General features: G+C 38.5%; 3 protein-coding genes across 7 annotated transcripts in view; 1 reads left to right on the top strand and 2 right to left on the bottom strand.

Moving 5' to 3' along the window:
* Positions 1-5,817, bottom strand: part of LOC131348992 (NACHT, LRR and PYD domains-containing protein 12-like) — a 15,750-nt gene extending 9,933 nt beyond the window's left edge. For 2 of the 3 annotated variants that reach the window (XM_058384275.1, XM_058384277.1), the window contains exons 1-6: positions 5,471-5,816; positions 4,894-5,010; positions 4,407-4,461; positions 3,962-4,166; positions 1,905-3,675; positions 399-572 (exon numbers count right to left, since the gene is read on the bottom strand). In XM_058384275.1, the coding sequence (XP_058240258.1) occupies positions 399-572; positions 1,905-3,675; positions 3,962-4,166; positions 4,407-4,461; positions 4,894-5,010; positions 5,471-5,523 (2,375 nt within the window). In that variant the 5' untranslated portion in view covers positions 5,524-5,816. Of the gene's footprint in view, positions 42-398; positions 573-1,904; positions 3,676-3,961; positions 4,167-4,406; positions 4,462-4,893; positions 5,011-5,470 lie in introns of all 3 variants that reach the window. The other variant, XM_058384274.1, reaches the window with a different exon arrangement.
* The window catches only part of LOC131349005 (serine/threonine-protein kinase pim-1-like), a 49,346-nt gene that overhangs the window by 19,968 nt on the left and 9,378 nt on the right, over positions 1-20,000 (bottom strand). The gene's annotated exons all lie outside the window — the stretch shown is intronic.
* Positions 13,030-16,193, top strand: LOC131349006 (uncharacterized). Of its 3 annotated transcripts, none has more exons than XM_058384307.1 (10): positions 13,034-13,281; positions 13,375-13,431; positions 13,511-13,587; positions 13,687-13,746; positions 14,017-14,147; positions 14,233-14,335; positions 14,429-14,591; positions 14,854-14,958; positions 15,114-15,490; positions 15,579-15,595. In XM_058384307.1, exons 1-9 carry the CDS (start codon positions 13,168-13,170, stop codon positions 15,156-15,158), a joined length of 855 nt encoding a protein of 284 aa, XP_058240290.1. In that variant the 5' UTR covers positions 13,034-13,167; the 3' UTR covers positions 15,159-15,490; positions 15,579-15,595. The 3 variants fall into 3 exon arrangements, with proteins under 3 accessions (XP_058240292.1, XP_058240290.1, XP_058240291.1); XM_058384308.1 differs by lacking the exon at positions 15,579-15,595 and having other exon boundaries at positions 15,114-15,258; positions 15,364-15,490; XM_058384309.1 differs by lacking the exons at positions 13,687-13,746; positions 14,017-14,147; positions 14,233-14,335; positions 14,429-14,591; positions 14,854-14,958 and having other exon boundaries at positions 13,030-13,281; positions 15,114-15,258; positions 15,364-15,490; positions 15,579-16,193.

Genomic DNA, 20,000 nt, shown 5'->3' with positions numbered 1-20,000 from the left:
GAGCAGCACAACCTTCATCTGTAATATTGCAGTTCCTCATCCTGCAAGAAAGAAAACCTTCTCACACTTAACACACTCAGTTTTAGCATTGAAAACATGAACTACACAAAATCTTTATATACACTACATTTACTCTCCATCTCACACACAACAATGACAATATATCAGATCTCTACAATTACACTTACAACAGATGAGAACTGGAGGTTGCTGTGTTTATTAAAACTCTGATGTGTGTGTGTGTGTAAATATTATATGACCTGTGTGTGTGTGTGTGTGTGTGTGTGTGTATGTATGTACAGTATATATGTGTGTGTGTGTATGTGTGTGTGTGTATGTGTGTGTGTGTGTGTGTGTGTACAGTATGTGTGTGTGTGTGTGTGTGTGTGTGTGTGTACCTCAGTATCTCCAGTGTACAGTGTGGATTCTTCAGTCCAGCAGAGAGCAGCTTCACTCCTGAATCCTGCAGTTTATTTCCACTCAGGTCCAGTTCTCTCAGACTGGAGGAGTTTGAGCTGAGAACTGAGGACAGAGCTCTACAGCTTTCCTCTGTCAGATTACACTTCCACAGACTGGAAGAGAAATGATGAAATATCAGAACACTGATCTCAAACACACACACAGTCATAATCCAGCTAAAGTTGAAGCTGTAACAGAAATGTGAGTGTGTTTCTCTCACACACAGAAATCAGAGGACAGGACACCACATCAGGACATTTACAGGAGCAGGGACGTCTTTCTGAACTCCACAATCTCTCAGCTACAATTTATTATAAGACCATTAGGTCATGTACATAACACACACAGGTGAGAGCGAGCAGCCTACAAACACTACACTCTGATCTGTGTTCAAGTTTCTACACCCAACACTGCAGATCCAGTGCATTTTATTACAGAAAATAAAGAATTATAGAGCTGTACACTAGCAGTTAATAACATGAGTTGGTTTTGTCGTCTTGTCTCAGAAGGTGGTAAGGGCTGGGCAATTTATTTCTTTCAAAATTACACTCAAGAAAATCATTTTATTAGCAATATAGATTTATAGTGTTATATTTATTAGAATGGACTTTGGAAAATATAGATGTGCAAAAAAGTAAGAATCTCTTTCTTAAATAAACAATGATTCTTTTAAATAAAGAGTATAAGACAGGAAATGTAATAAAAATGCACTATTTGTTCCAAATGGCCCTGTTACTAGTTTATACTATTTAAAGAAAATCCAACTTGACTCTTTCCAGTATGGTCCAGTTCAGTATTTTGTTCCCAGTTAGATGGTGGGAATCAGCCGTGATTAAATTAGGAAGAAAATGTGAAAAATTGGAAGAAATAAAAGCATGACAGAGTGAATCTCTCCACAACACTGTGTCACAGAACAAAAGATGAGGAACTTGAACCTAAACAGGTACTTGAAGGTGAACAGAGTGTTTAATATTTACTTTTTATATTTTCTATTCATATTGATCCCATTTTGACAGCTTGATGTTTTTCTTGTTCTCATTTGTGAGAGTTCTGTTCAATGTCACTTTCAGAATAAACAGAGAAAAGAAAAAGTGTCTTTCACTGCTGTTTACTTCAGAAATGTGTTTAGTTCTTAAATGCATGCAGGTATTTTGTACAGATTTTTATATAAATTTTAGAGAAAACTTAATATATCAGGATTCATCTATAAAAGATATAAAATGATTCATATCCTGATCCATAAGATTTTGTCCATATGGCCCAGCCCTCAGTGCAGACATGACGTGTTAGTGTAAAAAGTGAAACAATCTTCTGTAAAAGTACCAGAGGTTTGTTTAAAGAGGATTAGAGGAACTATTAACAAGCATTAATCCAAACAGTGCAGTTCAGTGTTACATTAAAATAACAAACCATGCAGTAATACATTTATAAATAAAAATACTCACTCAGCTTTTCTGGAGGCTTTGACCACTGGCAGCAGTCTCAGAAGACATTCATCTGATGGATCATATTTACTCAAATCAAACTCATCCAGCTCCTGTTCTGAGGTCAGTAACACAAACACCAGAGCTGACCACTGAGCAGGAGAGAGACTGGATCCACTGAGACACCTGTAATATCCTGTGTTCAGGTAAGTCTGTACTTCCTGCACTAGAGAATGATCATTCAGTTCATTCAGACAGTGGAACAGATTGATGGATTTCTCTGGAGATGGATTCTCCCTGATCTTCTCCTTGATGTACTCCACTGTTTCCTGTTTGCTGTGAGAACTACTTCCTGTCTGTGGCATTAAGTCTCGTAAGAGAGTCTGATTGGACTCTAGTGAGAGACCCAGAAGGAAGCGGAGGAACAGGTCCAGGTGTCCATTCTCACTCTGTAAGGCCTTGTCCACTGCACTCCTGAGGAGATCAGACATGTTTGGATTTCTGAAGAAATTAAAAAGTCCAGTGCTTTGCTCCACAAGCACATTTGTCTTTCTAAATTTAAAGCAGAAAAACACGTATAAAGCAGCCAGAAACTCCTGAACACTCAGATGTACAAAGCTGAACACCTTCCCCAGGTGAAGCCCAAACTCCTCTCTGAAGATCTGGGTACACACTCCTGAGTACACTGACACTTCTCTGACATCAATGCCACACTCTCTCAGGTCTTCCTCATAGAAGATCAGGTTTCCTTTCTCCAGCTGCTGGAAAGCCAGTTTTCCCAGTGCCAGGATACTCTCTCTGGTCTGCTGAGGATCAGGGTCATGTTTCTGATGGTACTTTTCATCCTTGTGTTTGATCTGAAAGATCAGGAAGTGTGTGAACATTTGAGTCAGAGTCTTGGGGATCTCTCCACTCTCTGCTTCACCCAACATTCTCTCTAGAACAGTGGCTGAGATCCAGCAGAAGACTGGGATGTGGCACATGATGTAGAGGCTTCTTGAAGACTTCATGTGTCTGATGATTTTATTGGCCAGGCTCTGATCACTGATCCTCTTCCTGAAGTACTCCTCTTTCTGAGGATCATTAAACCCTCGTACCTCTGTTACCTGGTCTACACACTCAGGAGGGATCTGATTGGCTGCTCCTGGTCGAGAGGTTATCCAGAGAAGAGCAGAGGGAAGCAGATTCCTCTTGATGAGGTTCGTCAGCAGGACATCCACTGAGACTGACTCTGTCACATCACACAATCTCTCATTCTTCTGGAAATTTAGAGGAAGTCGACACTCATCCAGACCATCAAAGATCAACACCACTTTGTAGGAGTCACAGTCTATTGATTCTAGTTCTCTTATTTCTGGGAAAAAGTGATGAAGAAGATTCATCAGACTGAGATTTTTCTCCTTCATCAGATTCAGCTCTCTAAAGGGAAGTGGAAACATGAAGGTGATGTCCTGATTTGAGTTTCCTTCAGTCCAGTCCAGAATGAACTTCTGCACAGAGACTGTTTTTCCAATTCCAGCAACTCCTTTAGTCAGCACAGTTCTGATGGACTTGTCCTTAAAGAGGTCATTACAGTTGATGGGTGTCTCCTGTGTTGCTGGTCTCCTGGACACTGTCTCAATCTGTCTCACCTCATGTTCATTATTGACGTCTCCACTCCAACCCTCTGTGATGTAGAGCTCTGTGTAGATCTCATTCAGAAGTGCTGATCTTCCATGCTGTGAGATTCCTTCATTAATTCTTTTAAACTTGTCTCTCTGGTTGGATTTCAGCTTTGTCTGATACACGAGTTCTAATAAACAGTAATAACATGTTTTAATGCAGAATCACTGAGCACTATATAAAATGTAAAATTCTTTCAAATGCTGCTGTTCATTCCTGATTCATCTACTAAATATTATTGAAGGAACAGGACCATTGTACAGAGTGACCACAAGCTGGACCATGAACCGAACAGAAAAGCAGCAGATGTACATGATACTAAAATCAAAGTTCAAACTAAAAGTCTTCATATCTAAAACTATTTCCTCTCTCTAAAGTGAACCTGATGGAATAAAGCCATGGCTCAGAGCTCTTACTGTTCTGCAGTGTGTTAGCGAGATCTGTGTGCTTCATGTTCTTCAGGAAGTGCAGTGTGATCTTCAGAGCTCCCTCTCTGACACTGTGCAGATCCTCCTCATCCTCCACCTCCCTCTCAGTGCATGCTGGGTAATCTGGACTCAGGAGCTTCCTAAACCTCTTCAGCTCATTCTTTATCAGAGTGATGACTTTGTGTTCCAGCTCCTGGTCAGAAACACACAGGAACAGATCTAAATATTAGAATCTTACACAGTGAATGGTGCTTTGTTAATGATTTTGGTTATGAAAATAATAAAAGTCTCTTCCTCTTGCCTTTAGTTACAACGGAAATTCTGATTATTCATACAAGTGATTACCCATAATTCTACTGGACATCAAGAAATGACAAGGTATGACAACACACACATTACACACTATAAAACACACACACACACACACACACACCTTGAATATGGAGTCCAGCTGATTTCTGCTGATGTTTGATTTCTTCTTTTGTGGTCTGTGAACAAATAAAACACATCATGTAATATGGACTATATGTATTCATAGCTGCAGAAATCACAGTAATAAATACAGAGACAGATATTTAACACTATCCTCTTAACACAATACACTGATTTCAGGATTTCATCACTGACACTAACATGTTTAGAAACAAATGATTGAATTAATGAATAAAATGATTTATATTGTCATTAATATCCCAGGTGTAAATGTTCTTCTGTAGCACCACAGACCCTCCAGCTCAGGGACTGCAGGCTGAACTGACCTCTTAAAGCAGTTGTCCTCACTGCCGGACCGAGAGCTGCAGCACTGCACAGTTTAGTGTTTTACTGCTTCAACACCTGATAAAGCTCATGAAGGGCTTCATAATGAGACCAGTGAGTTTGATCAGGTGGAACACTGCTGTAAAACACCTCACTATACTGACCTCACATCAGTAGAACTGTCTCTGTCTCTGAAGACAATTGGATGATCCATTGACCGGTCACTCTTCATGGACACACAGCTGGGTTCTGGTGAGTCTGATCTCTTTCCCTCCATCATTCTAGAATTCCAACAGAAATATCAGCAATAATTAATCCTCTGCTGTCTCAGCACTGTTAAACACTGTGTTGATCATTAAACACCAATAATTCCATCTTTTTAATTCAGCTCCAGTCTGCACACTTCTTCAAACAGGAGACACGCCTCATACCTCAGGAATTACACTGAGGTCAGGAGTCCCAATCACAGAGAACTGACTCCGCTGGGTCTTAAAGCCTGTCGAGTTCACTGACTCAAAGCTATGCTGCTCTTCTGCTCCACATTACACAGTCCTTTTTACTCTTCTCTCACTGAATGATTTCTCTAAACTGTTCTTAGATCAGATCAGTGATCTATTCACTGCTATTAAACACCTTAAACCAAAGTTTAGTTCCTGTGTTAACTAGTGAGTGTTTAGAGATACAGATCTGTTCCCATGAGACGGTGTGTATTTATTGCTGGTGAATGTAAAAGTTACTGACCTCTCGTCTTTCTTTAAGTCCTGTTTTCCAGACACACTCATGTTGGAGGTCATGTCTCCTTCTCCAGATTACAGCAGGACACACGTTTACTTCACTCCAACATCGGTGTGTTAAATCAAACACTATACACACGATATCAAGTCATAAAACAACCTGTGTACATTAAAAACTTCAGTACAAACCAACAAAACTCCTTATATTAACTCTAAACGTCTTCATTTAGAGCGTTTATATATCAGAGCTTTAGCTTTTACTCCTGGAATATTTTATTTTCATCTCGAAACAAAATGGAGCAGCTGAGTTTCACTTCCGTCTAACGGTTTATTCTGCAGAGGGGGAGGGGCAGTGACGCAGCCGCGCACGCGCACATAAGCATGCACGCGCGCGCGCGCGCGCACACACACACTCACTCACTCACTCACTCACTCACTCTCTCTCTCTCTCTCTGGTTCTGGTTTGTTTATCAATGATGGATTGACTGCTGAAAATAAATCATTAAAAATAGGTGTATTTATGTCAGTCTGTAAGAGTGTAGTGGGAAAAGATTTTAGACACTCTCTACATTGTTCTATTAGTAACACTACTTCTCCTAGGGCTGATAATTCCCTGCTTGTTGAAATGGGGAGCAACTTATTCCCCAAACAGGAGAGCCAGCAAACACAGAACCTTCTCCTAACATTAGCATAGGATTCCCCTTTGATTATTTTTTCAAAACCAAATAATAACCTTCTAGGAACGTTCTCTAATGGTTATTTTTAGGTTTTATTTTCATGACCATTAGGGAGTTTTTGATAAAGGAACTCAGTATAAACAATAAATGGATGTGATTTGAGGTATTTATGCTGCCACTACAGTATGTATTCTTCTTTCTTTCTTTTTTGCCTCTCTTCTTTTCTCTTCTCTTCTCTTCTCTCATCTCTCATTCCCTCATCTCTCCTGCTGCTTGTATCTTGTCTACTTCATGCTCTTGGTGACTTTTCTATCCTATTTCTTTGAGGGTGGAATCATCAGAGAGTATCTCCGAGACTGGACTTGAGTAAAACGGTCAGTTACCATACTAGTATTTCTAGTGCTGAGAATTCCTTTATCAACAGACAGAACAGCTGAATGATGGAGTCTGTTCTGGTCCATTGTTCACCTAAGTCCTGTCTGTATTTTAACTTAAATACTGCATTAGTGGAATAATCGAAAGTCATGATGTTCAGACTATAATGTCTTAATGATTTAACAGTTTATATTTTCTTTAGATCTATCTTTAGGCTTATTTAATTTAAGGCTTTTGTACATATTGGGTATGGAATAATATTCTAAAGGGTCCTATATGTCAGGGGTTTTCAGAATCAGAGACAGTGGGCCTCCTTTGTGACACAACATACATTTGTTAGCCGACTTTTATCAACTGTGTTAACATTAAAAATTAGAAGTTAGACTTTTATCTGAATAATAAGATTGCTGTGTTTTCTGATATTTTTATTGCTCTCCTGGTCAAGGGCTGTAAGGTGTTTTAGTCACGTGGTGTGAACATTAAAGTTGTAGGACATTAAAGTATCGCGAGAGCAGTTCTAGCCCATATTCCAGCGCACACTCTCGCGGTATTTTGTCCTGTGTGTGTGTGTGTGTGTGTGTGTGTGTGTGTGTGTGTGTGTGTGTGGAGAGATGTCAGTCAAAATCGCGTACAGTAAACGGCAACAGCGCTCAACTAAACCGAACAACATTTACTTAATTCCTCTACACTCCGGGGGCAAAAAGCCCCGAATGAATAGCCCCAGCGACGCCCCTGGGCCTAAACAAGATCTGGCAATGTCACGCTAACCATCTTTAATCTATTTATTTTAACTTTCCAGGTTACAGCTTCTGTCCTGAATACAATCTCTTTGTACGGTAGAAAACAGCACATAAGGCAGTATTTCAGTACATCGCTAAAATAAAGAATACAAACGCCCTTTTCTCTTTACTTACCCTGCCAGGGCGCGTTGGTGCGAAGAGGAAGTGGGTTGCCAGTTTCATTAAAACTCCCGTAAAGCAAAGTCTGCTTTAAACTCTCCCACAGGAAGGAATGCACAGGCGGGCAACAAATTGCAGTTGAAAAAGGACTTGTGCCCACATACAGCAACTAAAAAAAAGAAAAGGAGATCATTCTTTTTTTAAAGAATTTATTCATGTGACTTTTGGTAACATAAACTGCTGTAGTTGACTAAACTTGGAGGTATGGCAATAAAGAGGACACGTGATGCGTGTCAAAAAAAAATCAGTTTCTCCTTCGTCTCGTGTGATATTCAGTTACACACTGTTGAATTCATACAAAACACTAAACCTCCCTCTAAAATGGTGTTCTTGTCAATTGCATGAAAACAGAAGCACAAAGAACAATGCAGTGTCTGCACTGATACTGACAGTGACACAACCATGGCCATCCACAGTTTAAGAAAGCATTACTTTTTGTAATTTTTGCCTCTTGTGGTAAGCCTTTAGTTTATATCTGCAAACTGCTGATCTTCATTCCATCATTTTATTCATTCCATCATCACTTTTCCTCACTCTCAGTCTTCACTGGATCATCTCCCATGTTTCACCCGTTTCCCTAGCTAATTATCCTTCCAATTAGTCTTTCTAGCCATTTCACAATGAGCTTATCAATTAACGACGTGTATTCATTTATCCATCCATTTTCCTGGTCTTTTCCTCCATCTCTAAAAAAGTAGCTTGTTTTTTGTTCCCTTGTCAAGTTTATATATTCTCCCGGCATTATTATCATAAAGATTAAACATTTCTCTCTCCTTTTTTTTTTAAAAAAAATACAAACCAAATAAAAACACATTACTAGATTTTATTACTAGATCCTGAATAATACGTAACTGGCAACCTGAACAGTCTCCATACTTTCACTTTCGAGAATTGAGTGCGTCAGTCTCTTTCAATGGCTGAATCTGAAATATCTTCCTACCCTATATGCAAGTGCCCTAAATAGTGCAGTAAATGGTTTCCATATATACAGTGTGTAGTGCACTTTAAACACCATGGTGGTGTAATTGGAACACGGCCATTGCCGTGTGCAGTGTTTGTCTGCTAGTGTGACGATGTACACTTGGGGGTGGGGGGAGAGGATGTCCGGTGTTCTAACAGTTTATCCTACATTATCAGATTTTCCTACCGGAGCGCAAAATGATAGTTAGAACCATCGGTTTTTCCTACTTTATCAGAAAATCCTAGCCATATAAACGGGGAGTTTTGAACTGAAGTGCACTACATAAAGAAATCCTACCCCACGTCAGGGTAGCACAGTTTTATGGGGTGAAGTGACAGTGGTGGACCGTCAGGGTCAGTAAGTCCTTCTCTGCTGGACTAAACAGCAGTGATCTGAATCACTGACTTGCATTTTAATATATTTAATATATTTTTCCATGAATGTGTATTAAATTATTCCCAATAGTCTATTCTCTACATTTCATAGCTTTTCTCCCAGTTGCGCTGCTTCCAGTAGTGTATATTTATGATAAGAGTATTTATCCAATCATATTTCAGCTAGTGGATGACATCATGTGTTGCCAGGGTGAAAGAAATCTGCCTTAAGGCCTTCAGAATCAATAGTGCAGGCGTCCGGAGCTTAAAATAAGTGTTAATGAAATTGTTACCTTAACCAATCAGATTTCGAGTTGGCATCACTGGGGCCATCCAGCAGGCATACAATTACATCAGCAATTTCCCGTCTTTTGATTGGATAGTTGGAGTAGTCAGAGGCAGCGACCCGCCCATTAACATTGTTTCTATATTCACTGCGTCTCATTTCGGATGCTGCGTCCTCTGGAGATTGCAGTTTGCTGCATAATTCATCTAGAATGTCTTTTTTGAAAAAAGTAACTGTAATAAAATGGACTATTCCTTTTGAGGTGTGAAATACTGTAGACTAATTTCTTTTTTACTTTGTTATTTAATGGGTGATTAGTATCTATTGCCGTGGCGTCCAGGGGCGATTCTAGAATTTTCATTTGAGGGTATAATAGTAATAAATAAATAAATAAACAAATAAATAAATAAAATAAAGGTTTGACTAACAGGGTAGGATGGTAAACGTATTGCAGCATTCCACTGTATTGCATAGATGTGTATAACATTTGAGTATTAAACAATACTTCCTGATTTCACACTCACACACACACACACACACACACACACACACACACACATACACACAGACACACACACACACACACACACACACAGACACACACACACACACACACACACACACGTCCTCTGATCCTCACTCTGCGACGCCGCGGTCTGCAGATTGAAGAACACGATGAAAGTCGGGGAAGAGCCGAAGTCTGCTGCTGTTTCCATATGAAGTTTAAAGGGGACTGAGGAGATCACCAATTTGTGTAGAGTTTATGGAGAATCGCAGAATTTTTGGAGGGCTGAGTAGAAAATGGCCTAGCGACGCTCATGGTGGCGTCATAATGATGGTATAGAGGTGGATTAATTCAGGAAGGACACCAGTGAAGGCCTAGGTGTGAAATGCATGGCCCCCCACTGTGAAGTGAGAATAGAGACCGAATAAATGAACCAAAAGTTATTTTGTGGTGGAAATGGACAAACTGACCACACAAAATTACAACTGGTACCCAAATATTTAGTTGTAGATTAACCAAAAAGAAAAAGAAAACGTGTTTCACAAACACTTTGTACAAATGAAATCAGTCAAATCAAACTGATCCTTAGGATCAAAATATGCACAGTGAAAGTGTGTCCATCAGTCACACTGTCCATCAGTCACACTGTCCATCAGTCACACTGTCCATCGGTCACACTGTCCATCAGTCACACTGTCCATCAGTCACACTGTCCATCAGTCACACAGTCCATCAGTCACACTGTCCATCAGTCACACAGTCCATCAGTCACACTGTCCATCAGTCACACTGTCCATCAGTCACACTGCACTGGTCACACTGCACCGGTCACACTGCACCTACAAGTATAAAAAAGTAATAAATTAGCAATATGAGAGAATCTATTGCAAACAGGAAAAAATCTAAATATTTGTACAGTTTGTCCAAATACATGTGCATAACAATTTACACTTAACTGCAATTGTTAGTGTGTGCTTTTATGTGTACATGTGTGTAACACTGTAACCCTTGATAAGTAATCCAACTTTACATAGATTTTGTTGTATGTAGTTAATGCAAAGATTTACCATTTTAATTAGGCTTTTGTCAGCATCACATTCCAACATGGAGCAAATGACACAGTAGTCCGATGCCTTGCCTAAACAAACACAAGTTCCCATAAACTTTTTGTGCTTCTATCATGAAATATGCGTGACTGAGGCAACACCATTAGATGATTATTGTGGATATTTCATTACTCTAGAGCCCACCCTGAAATTCCAGGAGGGTCCAGACTATTTCCAATCGGGCACATGTCACAAAATCTGAAGTCATCTGAACTCCACTGATGTCTCCACTGAAAGGAGATGTTCAGCAAACTGCAGATAAGAATCAATCAGGATATAATATTTTCAATTTGTCACCATGTGAGTACATATCTTCAGTTCTGAGCTGAGGTTCAGCATGAATCTATTCAGTTCAGCATGGGCATGCAATCCACCATGACATGCAATGTGCAGTGGTACAGAGCTAAAGCTGAAGAACTGAAGAGCTGAAGCACTTTTATTTAAATGTGCCTTTCGGGTCAATCAAGGTCACTGTACACAACAACAAACAACAAATAACACACAGCAATGATACAGTAGCTTATGATTCCTTCTGCACAACCAACATCTGGACACAACAGATGGAATAGGTTTAAACGCATCAATGGAAAGTATTTAAAACATTTACCTTCAAAATGAAAACTCCACAACTGCTACCATCTCTCTGCTTGTTGTGTTGCAGGGTTTCTACTGTCCATGTAGCTCTGTCGTCATCATCGCCTCTCTTTTTCAGAAAATTCCTAAAACATAAAGGTCATTATATTCACATATAACAAACTAAAGTATGGGGTAAGGTTGCTGTCAAAAAAGACATGCGTGTACTAATAAACATTCGTACATATTGGCCTAAGGTTGTGCATAAATGAATAAAATGTACACAAAAATGTGGTTTTGTGGTTTCTCGTATAAGTCAAATCACACATAAAATATGTAGTGCATGTTCTTATGTGAGAATACGATTCCAAAAAAAAAAACCTAAAATAATAATAATAATAATAATAATAATAATAATAATAATACGAAGTGCAATTTTACGCCCGGGGTTTCTCCTTTATGAATACGAATTGACAACCGTGAACTGTCAAAAATACGTCACGGGCTCGCAGGCATTATGTATCGAGCAGAAGATACATCGATTTCACAAACTGTGCATGCGTTCGTACTGTGTTTGACTTGGAGGCGGCAAGATGGCAGACGAGGAGAGTGCAACAGAGACGAAATCAGGTAAATAGCTTATGTATCTCATTAAACATTATTCTAATAGAATACTCGTTAAATACTACATTTTAAAGCTAGTTGCCGTTATATTGTGGGCCAGAGCAGTGCTTTACGGTGACTTAACGACATTGATGATAACCTACTTCTGACTTTAGTATGTTTTTAGTTTTAAGGCACACAACTTTATCAGTTTCTTTCTGTATCAGGTTCAGTTAGCGGATATTTTAAACACGGCACACAGTCTTGTGTCGATGTTGAACAGCAGGCTAAGTTCGTCAGGGAATGTCAGGCCAGTCAGACAGGGAAATACAAGTCAGTCTCCTGAGGGCCCGGGAGCCCAAAGAGAGTCCCATCAACAGACAGGACAAGTAGTAACGAGGCCCCAGAGCAGTGGCTTTGGACTGTCAGTGCATCAAGAAATGGCTAGGTATGTGCGTCCTTGGGATGCAAAACATAGTGTTCCTTTTATCGTTAACTCAATTCTGATGTAAGCAACTGAAAATGTATCAAAACTGTATCATAGTTGTCCTTCTTGATGGGTAATCAGACATTTTATATTTTAGATCATTTCCTGGACTTTTCCACAAAGAGGCCAAAGGCAAAAGACGTTTTGCACCTTATGCACAACCACAAAAGAGTTTTTTAGTTAACTTTTTTCTGCTTGATAAACGTCCAAAGACACCCAAAGGCGATGAGGAGCTCCAGCTTGTACTGGCTGGACTTGGAAAACATTCACTAACAGTAAACATCACACATTGAGGTATGTTTTATTTGTTTATTTATTTTGTTAAACAGATTTGACTTGGGCATCACTACAGTTAAGTTTTGTTGAAATGTGTATGTATGATGAAATGTGTTAATTCATACATTCTATTTATTACATTGAACCAGTAACCTCATGTGAAATGTTACTGTGTTACACAAGTTGACAGATTTGCTTTGGAACACATATCCAAGACTTAAAAGTATCTTTGGTGGCTGGTTGCTACACAAATCCACAGGTATGTATTGCTTTTGTATACACTTACTCTAAAGCAGCAACTCTTTCTAATTGAAATGTTCCCATTGTTACTACTGCTGTTTTCCATTTCTAGGTGGGGGTGGGCAACACAAATTGGCTGTTATTCCTCCTGACTCAAATGGATACAATAGGTAGCAGCTAAAAGGAGTGAGTGGAAATGGAAAGCGTACACTGTACATAGCTCCTTTACAAGAGCAAATTGACACCACTCCATTACCAGCAGAAGCAAAAGAATTTGAAAACATGCCCAAAGCCTCATGCACCATCTGTAGAAAGATGGTTCCACTTCAGGCTCTTCCAGTACACATCAAGAGCTGCAGGAAGGAGAATATAGATCTGTGCAGCACTTCTGAGGATGTATGTTAAATCTTTGGGTGTCAGATTTTGAGTACAATTTGCTGTGAGTAAAACAGTGAAGTTATTTCTTACTGTTTTGTGTTTTATTACTAGGAAGCCTTCACCCAGGACCATTTGCCACCAGTGTGCCCAGAAAACCAGGCAGAGCTGGTGAGATTTCTCTATGTATGTATCTTTATATTAACCAACATTGCTAGTCTAGTATAATATATTAAGTTATTATTTTTAGACTGCCGAGTGTCCTGTGTGCAGAGGTGCATTCGACATTGATGTAACTGAGACTCATGCATCTGACTGTGGATTACGGTATGTGGACTAAAAATAGTAAACTATTTTAGAGTTGCATTTTAACTCAGGCTGTGTTTGCTTATTAATTATTATTTTGTAACACTTATATCTCTATAGGACAGCAGACCAGGAAGGCAATGGCAGCATTTTAAGTGAAGCAATGAATTCCTTTCAAAGGTAAAACCTACTCTCCCTGTTACCATCAGTCTCCACAATCTCCACTGCTTCCAGAAAAAAAATGAACCAAATAACTACAGAATGATGTGTGTTTGCATAGCTTCATTTTCACATTATTATTATTGTTAAGGTCTAATATTTTTACCCTTCAGTAAAACATCAACTTATATTTTTTATATATATTTTCAATTTAAAGTTCAGAAGATATCTTGAACTGGATCAGTTGCCAAGTGGATGAAAGCAGCACATTTTCCCTTTTGTGTCTTGAAGTGACATCTTCAGTAGAGGAATGCAACAGTGGCAACGGCAAAAAAAATCCTCCCCTAAATTCAGACTGAAAGGTTCTTTTTTTGGGGAAAGCGGCATTGACACTGGTGCTCTCAGTAAAGAATTTCTAACAGGTACAGCTGCATGTCACTGTAATTTTGGAAGCTGTCATTTTTTGGTAGAGACAGATTTTCAGTTTAATATATTTTTGATATTCAGAAATGCTTGCTGAGATTGAAAAGAAACTTTTCCTGGGCAGCACTGACAAGAAAGGGAAGAATCTGCTGTACTGTCTTAACCGCCTGGATCACAACTACTTCAGGTGCATTCTGTTGTCCACGTCTGTTGTATATAATTATATTCATTGCAAAGTTCTCAACTGAAACGCAATATTCTTTATTCTCCTGATATTTAGGACTGCAGGAGAAGTTATAGCGGCTAGTATGGCACAAGGTGGACCTCTACCCAACTTCATGTGTGAATGGTGCTTCAGGTACCTTTGTTCTGGTAATTCAGACAGCATACAGGTGTCTACCACCGATGTCACAGATTTGGAATTGTCACAGCTTATTATGAAGGTAATTACTTTGCTGAAATCTGACTAAACACTATACTGTTTACTTTAAAATGTACTTGTACATATATTAAACCTCGACAGGGATGATTGCTGTTACTTGCTGGTGTTTTGCCTATTTATCTGTATAATATTGCATGAAACTGTTTCAGGGATAACAGGATGGTGATAAATTGAATAACAGTCAACAGTTGTGACTTTAACAGGAAACATCTTTAACTGACAATTTGTGTGATGAGACAAATCTGTTTAATTTATGCTTTCAGGTAAACAGAGCAACTGATGAGAGTATTAACGAGCTTATTGATGACATCATAAACTGTGGATCCACTGGAAGAGTGTCTGTGGGGAAAAAAAGAACTCATAATCAGGTAGTTTTAAAGGAAAAGTGTCTGGAGTAAAGTCATGGTTAAACAAATAATTACTGCTTTTTTCTAATAATTTCAATTACACCATTGCACAGAAATTGTTTGTGAGTACAGTACCTTTCACAAAACTACTACTTTTTCAAACCTTTTGTGTTCAGGGCTATTGTACTGCACTCAGCCATGAGAGTTGTCCCCATGCTTGACCAGCTGAGAAAAGGCCTGCAGCTGTATGACCTGCTGACAGTTATGAAGACACACCCAGACCTTTGTCTGTCACTGTTTGTTCCAGGGGAAGATGATAGGGTATATACATTTGCCTTTGTTAGGTGGTCCCCCATAAAATTTTATTTAGTGCAAACAATGTAGTGTTGTAGATCTGCACTCTTTGTGTTTCATGTTTGTTTTAAGGTGGATGCAGCCTTTGTCCTGGAAAAATGTCAACCTGACTTCAGTGAGAAGGGCTCTGTGAAGTACAATAAAGAAATAAACATCATGAACTTTTTCCAAGACTTCCTACAAGAGATTGAAGATTGTGGTATGTTCGAGCTGATATATGCAGTTATTGATCTATTAATCTTGTTTTCTTTTTCTCAGTTCACACTAACACCCACCTTTTATTTAAGAACAAGGTGGCCGGAGTGACCAGGAAAGTAGTGAAGCTCTACAGGAAGTGACTGTTGGCAGAATCATGCAGTGGATGACAGGACAAGCCCACAAGCCTGTTCTACCAAGTGAGAAGAAGGACTTCATAATATCTGTGAAATTCTACCATGATTGTGACACATCATACCATTTGTTTTCCAACTGTAAGTGCATGTAGTCGCACAATTCCATTTCCAGTTGCTCACCTGACAACATTTGATGACTTCAAAAACATTATGGAAATAGCCATATCACATGGACAATCCTTTCATAGGGTGTGAGATACTCGACAGTTCTTGATGAAATGACAGTGTAGTTACGAGCCAGAGCCAAAACCAAATGTTTTTTATATATTTTATGCTGGTTTTTCTGATGTTTTACCACATTTCCTGTTCAAGGTTACTTTTAAGTGTTGTTCAACATCTGGTCCTGTTAAAATACATGAATTCTCATCAGGTTTGGATGTTAACAAATCTGTTTAATAAATTTTACAAGGAGTACCATGGAGTCACTTTATACTTTAGTCATTTCTGTGTTGCCCTAACAGTGAAAGCAGTGAACCACTTATATGTTCAGGTGTCTGCCATATACTCCAAATACAGTAGACTTTAACTATTCAAATGATTCCATCTAAATCATTTTAACTTTAACCATGTAAAAATCTCTAAATACAACTAGAATTGTAATAGATTCACTATGCCACCTGGTGAACAAGTTAAATACACAGTATGCAATTCTACTCCAAATAAACAGCGGTGAAAAAGGCAGAAATAGACAAACCTTCACAGAAAATGTTTGATTGCACAGAAAATCACAGAGTTGTTTCTAATATTTTGGCCACCTTATTTAAAATGAATGCGGGGTCCAAAACATTTCAAATACCCCTTACTATAATAAGCTGCTGTATTGCATTGGATTATATTTTACAGGTGTTCCTAATACCAGGTCCAATATTGAGTTCATTCAATTTGCTAACATTGTGTGATAGGGTAGTTTGTGACATTTTTGTAATAGATACTTAAATACTGTGACTTGTTGCACACAGACTTTCAATGCATTGAACCATTGATATATACAGGTCTCTACCATACGATTCAGATGGTGCACAGGGGTTGATAATAGACTTTACAGCTTCCATTACAGCTGGAGACAGAGGACACTCATTTTCTGGGACTTGATCTCCAAAGGGTTCTTCGCTGACACCATCAAATGTCTCCCAGTCAGTTCCAAACAAATCCAGGTTCTGTCAGTTTTAAACAATAAAAATAAATAAATATACATGTAAAAAAGTAAATAATTGAGCTAAACAGACAAGCATGTGTGTAGACTGCGTAGAATGTTATATGAAACAAACCTGCAAGTCTTCTTCAGCTTCACTAACAGGGTTCTGCATGTGTCCCAAAACCCAGAGCTGGTTAGGGGTGAGTCCACCTTCAGACTTCAAAGGATGATTGTCCCATCCTTCTGTAAAGGGGTGAAGTGCATCTGCAAGCCGAGGGAGGAACACATAATGCGCACAAAACAAATGCACAGTATCAGACAAGTCCAGAAGCCCGTCTTCCTCTAGGATGTGAAGCACCTCATGGTACAGTTGGGTTACACTGGACCAGACGTCGCACCACAGACGTTCAATTCTAAATCAGAAACATGAAAATGTACCCATAGTAATACTGAGTACAACATCCACATGAGGAAACATCCACATGAGGAAACAACTGCAAAGTTGTAATTACTGATTTCTTTTTCCTCTATTAGATTAGGTTCATATTTTCTCCATTGAATGTTTCACACAGAAAACTGATGGCAATGGTAACTGATGATAATAAAGCTTTCCTTTTTATTCAGCAATTTGATTAGTTTGTGATTGAGTTGGGATTCTGACAGTTACAAATATTTCAGTCAGCTTCCTGCCACTAACCTTGGTTGTGTACACTGTTTCCAGCTATGAAGCTGCCTCTTCCAGTCCCTTTCACACTGAACATGGTTTCAGCTATTGCCACATTTTCCACTCCTTCATCACCCCTGACCCTAAAGTATTTGGGGGGAAGGGGAGGGGAGTCTCATCAGAGCCCCCATAATAGAAGAATGTTTGTATATATCAAACATTACAAGATGACAGCATATAAACTACCTGGAAGGCCAACCATAGTTTTCCACTGCCTTCAGGAAAAATGTAAGATTCCATATTTTTTTCCTCTTGTTGATCTGTAAAAACAGTTGCAGTTGACTACAATTTTCTTTCTGTTTTATTTGTGTAAGTGTTTCATAAAGCCAGAAGGTTGGAATGTTAAATGAAAATAGTTTTGTGGCTTGTCTGTGATTGGGTTTTTTTCTACACAATTAATCAGTTGAATGAACATCTTCTAAGAGTGGTGATTCCATACTTTTTGCCAGGGGTTGTACACACACACACACACACACACACACACACACATCACCCTCCTCATACATCCTACTGCATGTTGTTTAGTGTGTCATGCTGCCCAGGATTCACAGGTCTCAAACAAAAGTGTGGTGTTAGTGGATAACATCACAGGAAAAAGAAAAGGATGGAAGGGTGGGAGGTGTTAATGCAGCTGACCCTCAGGCTCTTTATATTTCTGTAAAACTGCATCAAGATCAAATCCATTCTAAAGTGTTATATACACACCAATCAGCCATAACATTATGACCACCTGCCTAATATTGTGTTGGTCCCTCTTTATCTGCCAAAACAGCCCTGATCCATCGAGGCATGGACTCCACTAGATCCCTGAAGGTGTGCTGTGGGATCTGGCACCAAGATGTTAGCAGCAGATCCTCTGTGGGCCCCGCTTTGCAACATACAGGACTTTGATAGATACTGACCACTGCAGACCGGGAACACCCCACAAGAGCTGCAAGAGTTTTGGAGATGCTCTGATCCAGTGGTCTAGCCATCACAATTAACACACACACACACACACACACAATCATGATGAATGAATAGCAGAGAGAGAAAGCAGGAGAGCTTACCACTGTCATTTATTCATTCATACATGATTCACTCATCTATCCCTTCCTTTCTTCCTTCCTTCCATCATTCCTTCCTTCATCCATTCATCTATCCATATATCCATTCATCTATCTATCTATCTATCTATCTATCTATCTATCTATCTATCTATCTATCTATCTATCTATCTATCTATCTATCTATCCATCTATCCATCTATCCATCTATTCATATATCCATCCATCCATCTATTCATATATCCATCCATCCATCCATCCATTCAGTAATCCATCCATTCATTCATTCAGAACAGGCAGAAATTTAACGTCAAGGTTAAACCTAATGAACGAGTGAATTACTGAGTGAAAAAAGTGAAGAAAGAAATATTAAGTAAAACATGAATGAATGAATAAATTAACATAGAATTAAATTAATTAAAAATTGTGCATTGAGAAGAAGTGAGTAATGAATGTGAATGAATGAACAAATGAATGAATGAACAAATGAAATATCTGAACAATTAAATGAAAGAATGAATGAATTACAGAGTGTTGTGGATAAAATGATTATAATACATCAAATCAAAAGAAACCAAAAGAATGAATGAAGCACTCCATCTTATGAATAAAGAAATGAGTTAATACAAATGAATGAGTGAATAACCGACTGAATGAATGAATGAATGAATGAATGAATGACTTACATGTTGTAACTAAAATGAGTAAATGAGGTAAAAGCAAAAATAAACAACCAAATGAATAAAGCAAGCCATATTATGAATGAATGAGTGAATAAACACACAAAGATAATGAACTATTGAAATGACGGAACACCTGAATGAGTGAATAACCATCTGAATGAATGAATGAATGAACAGAAGAAAAAACTAATGAATAATTGAATGAGTGAATAACCAACTGAATGAATGAATGAACAGAAGAAAAAACTAATGAATAATTGAATGATTGAATAATCAACTGAGTGAATGAATGAAAGACAGAAATACTGAATGAATGAATGAATTACAGCATGTTGTGAATAAAATGAGTAAATTACATATAAGCAAAAGAAAGCAAGTGAATGAATGAAGCAAGCCATTTAATGGATGAAGAAATGACTTAATACAAAGGAATGAATGAATGAGTGAAAGAATGAAAGAATGAATGAACACAAAAATAAATAAACAAATGAACAAACTGAATGAATTAAAATCAACTGAATGAACAAACAGACGAACGGCTTAAATGAATCAGTATTCAAAACCAATGAGCCGGAATAAACAAATAAACAAATAAACCTATAAAGGAATAAATAAACTAACAAGCAATCAGCTGAACATCATACGCTATATACATCATATTCAACATATTTTACTGAAACAAGAGAGATTAAAGGATTGAAAAGATCACACACACAGAGACACACACAC

This window comes from Hemibagrus wyckioides, linkage group LG29, assembly GCF_019097595.1.
Source record: "Hemibagrus wyckioides isolate EC202008001 linkage group LG29, SWU_Hwy_1.0, whole genome shotgun sequence".
Classification (NCBI taxonomy): Eukaryota; Metazoa; Chordata; class Actinopteri; order Siluriformes; family Bagridae; genus Hemibagrus; species Hemibagrus wyckioides.
Note: the sequence above shows the minus strand (reverse complement) of the source record. Positions and strands in the feature narration are given on the sequence as shown.

Excerpts from the sequence above, each read along its gene's own strand:
- LOC131349006 (XM_058384307.1), top strand. The coding sequence starts at position 13,168 with ATGCCCAAAGCCTCATGCACCATCTGTAGAAAGATGGTTCCACTTCAG. Across the intron at positions 13,282-13,374 it reads TGTGCAGCACTTCTGAGGAT|GAAGCCTTCACCCAGGACCA; the intron begins GTATGTTAAATC and ends TTTTATTACTAG. Across the intron at positions 14,148-14,232 it reads CAGTAAAGAATTTCTAACAG|AAATGCTTGCTGAGATTGAA; the intron begins GTACAGCTGCAT and ends TTTGATATTCAG.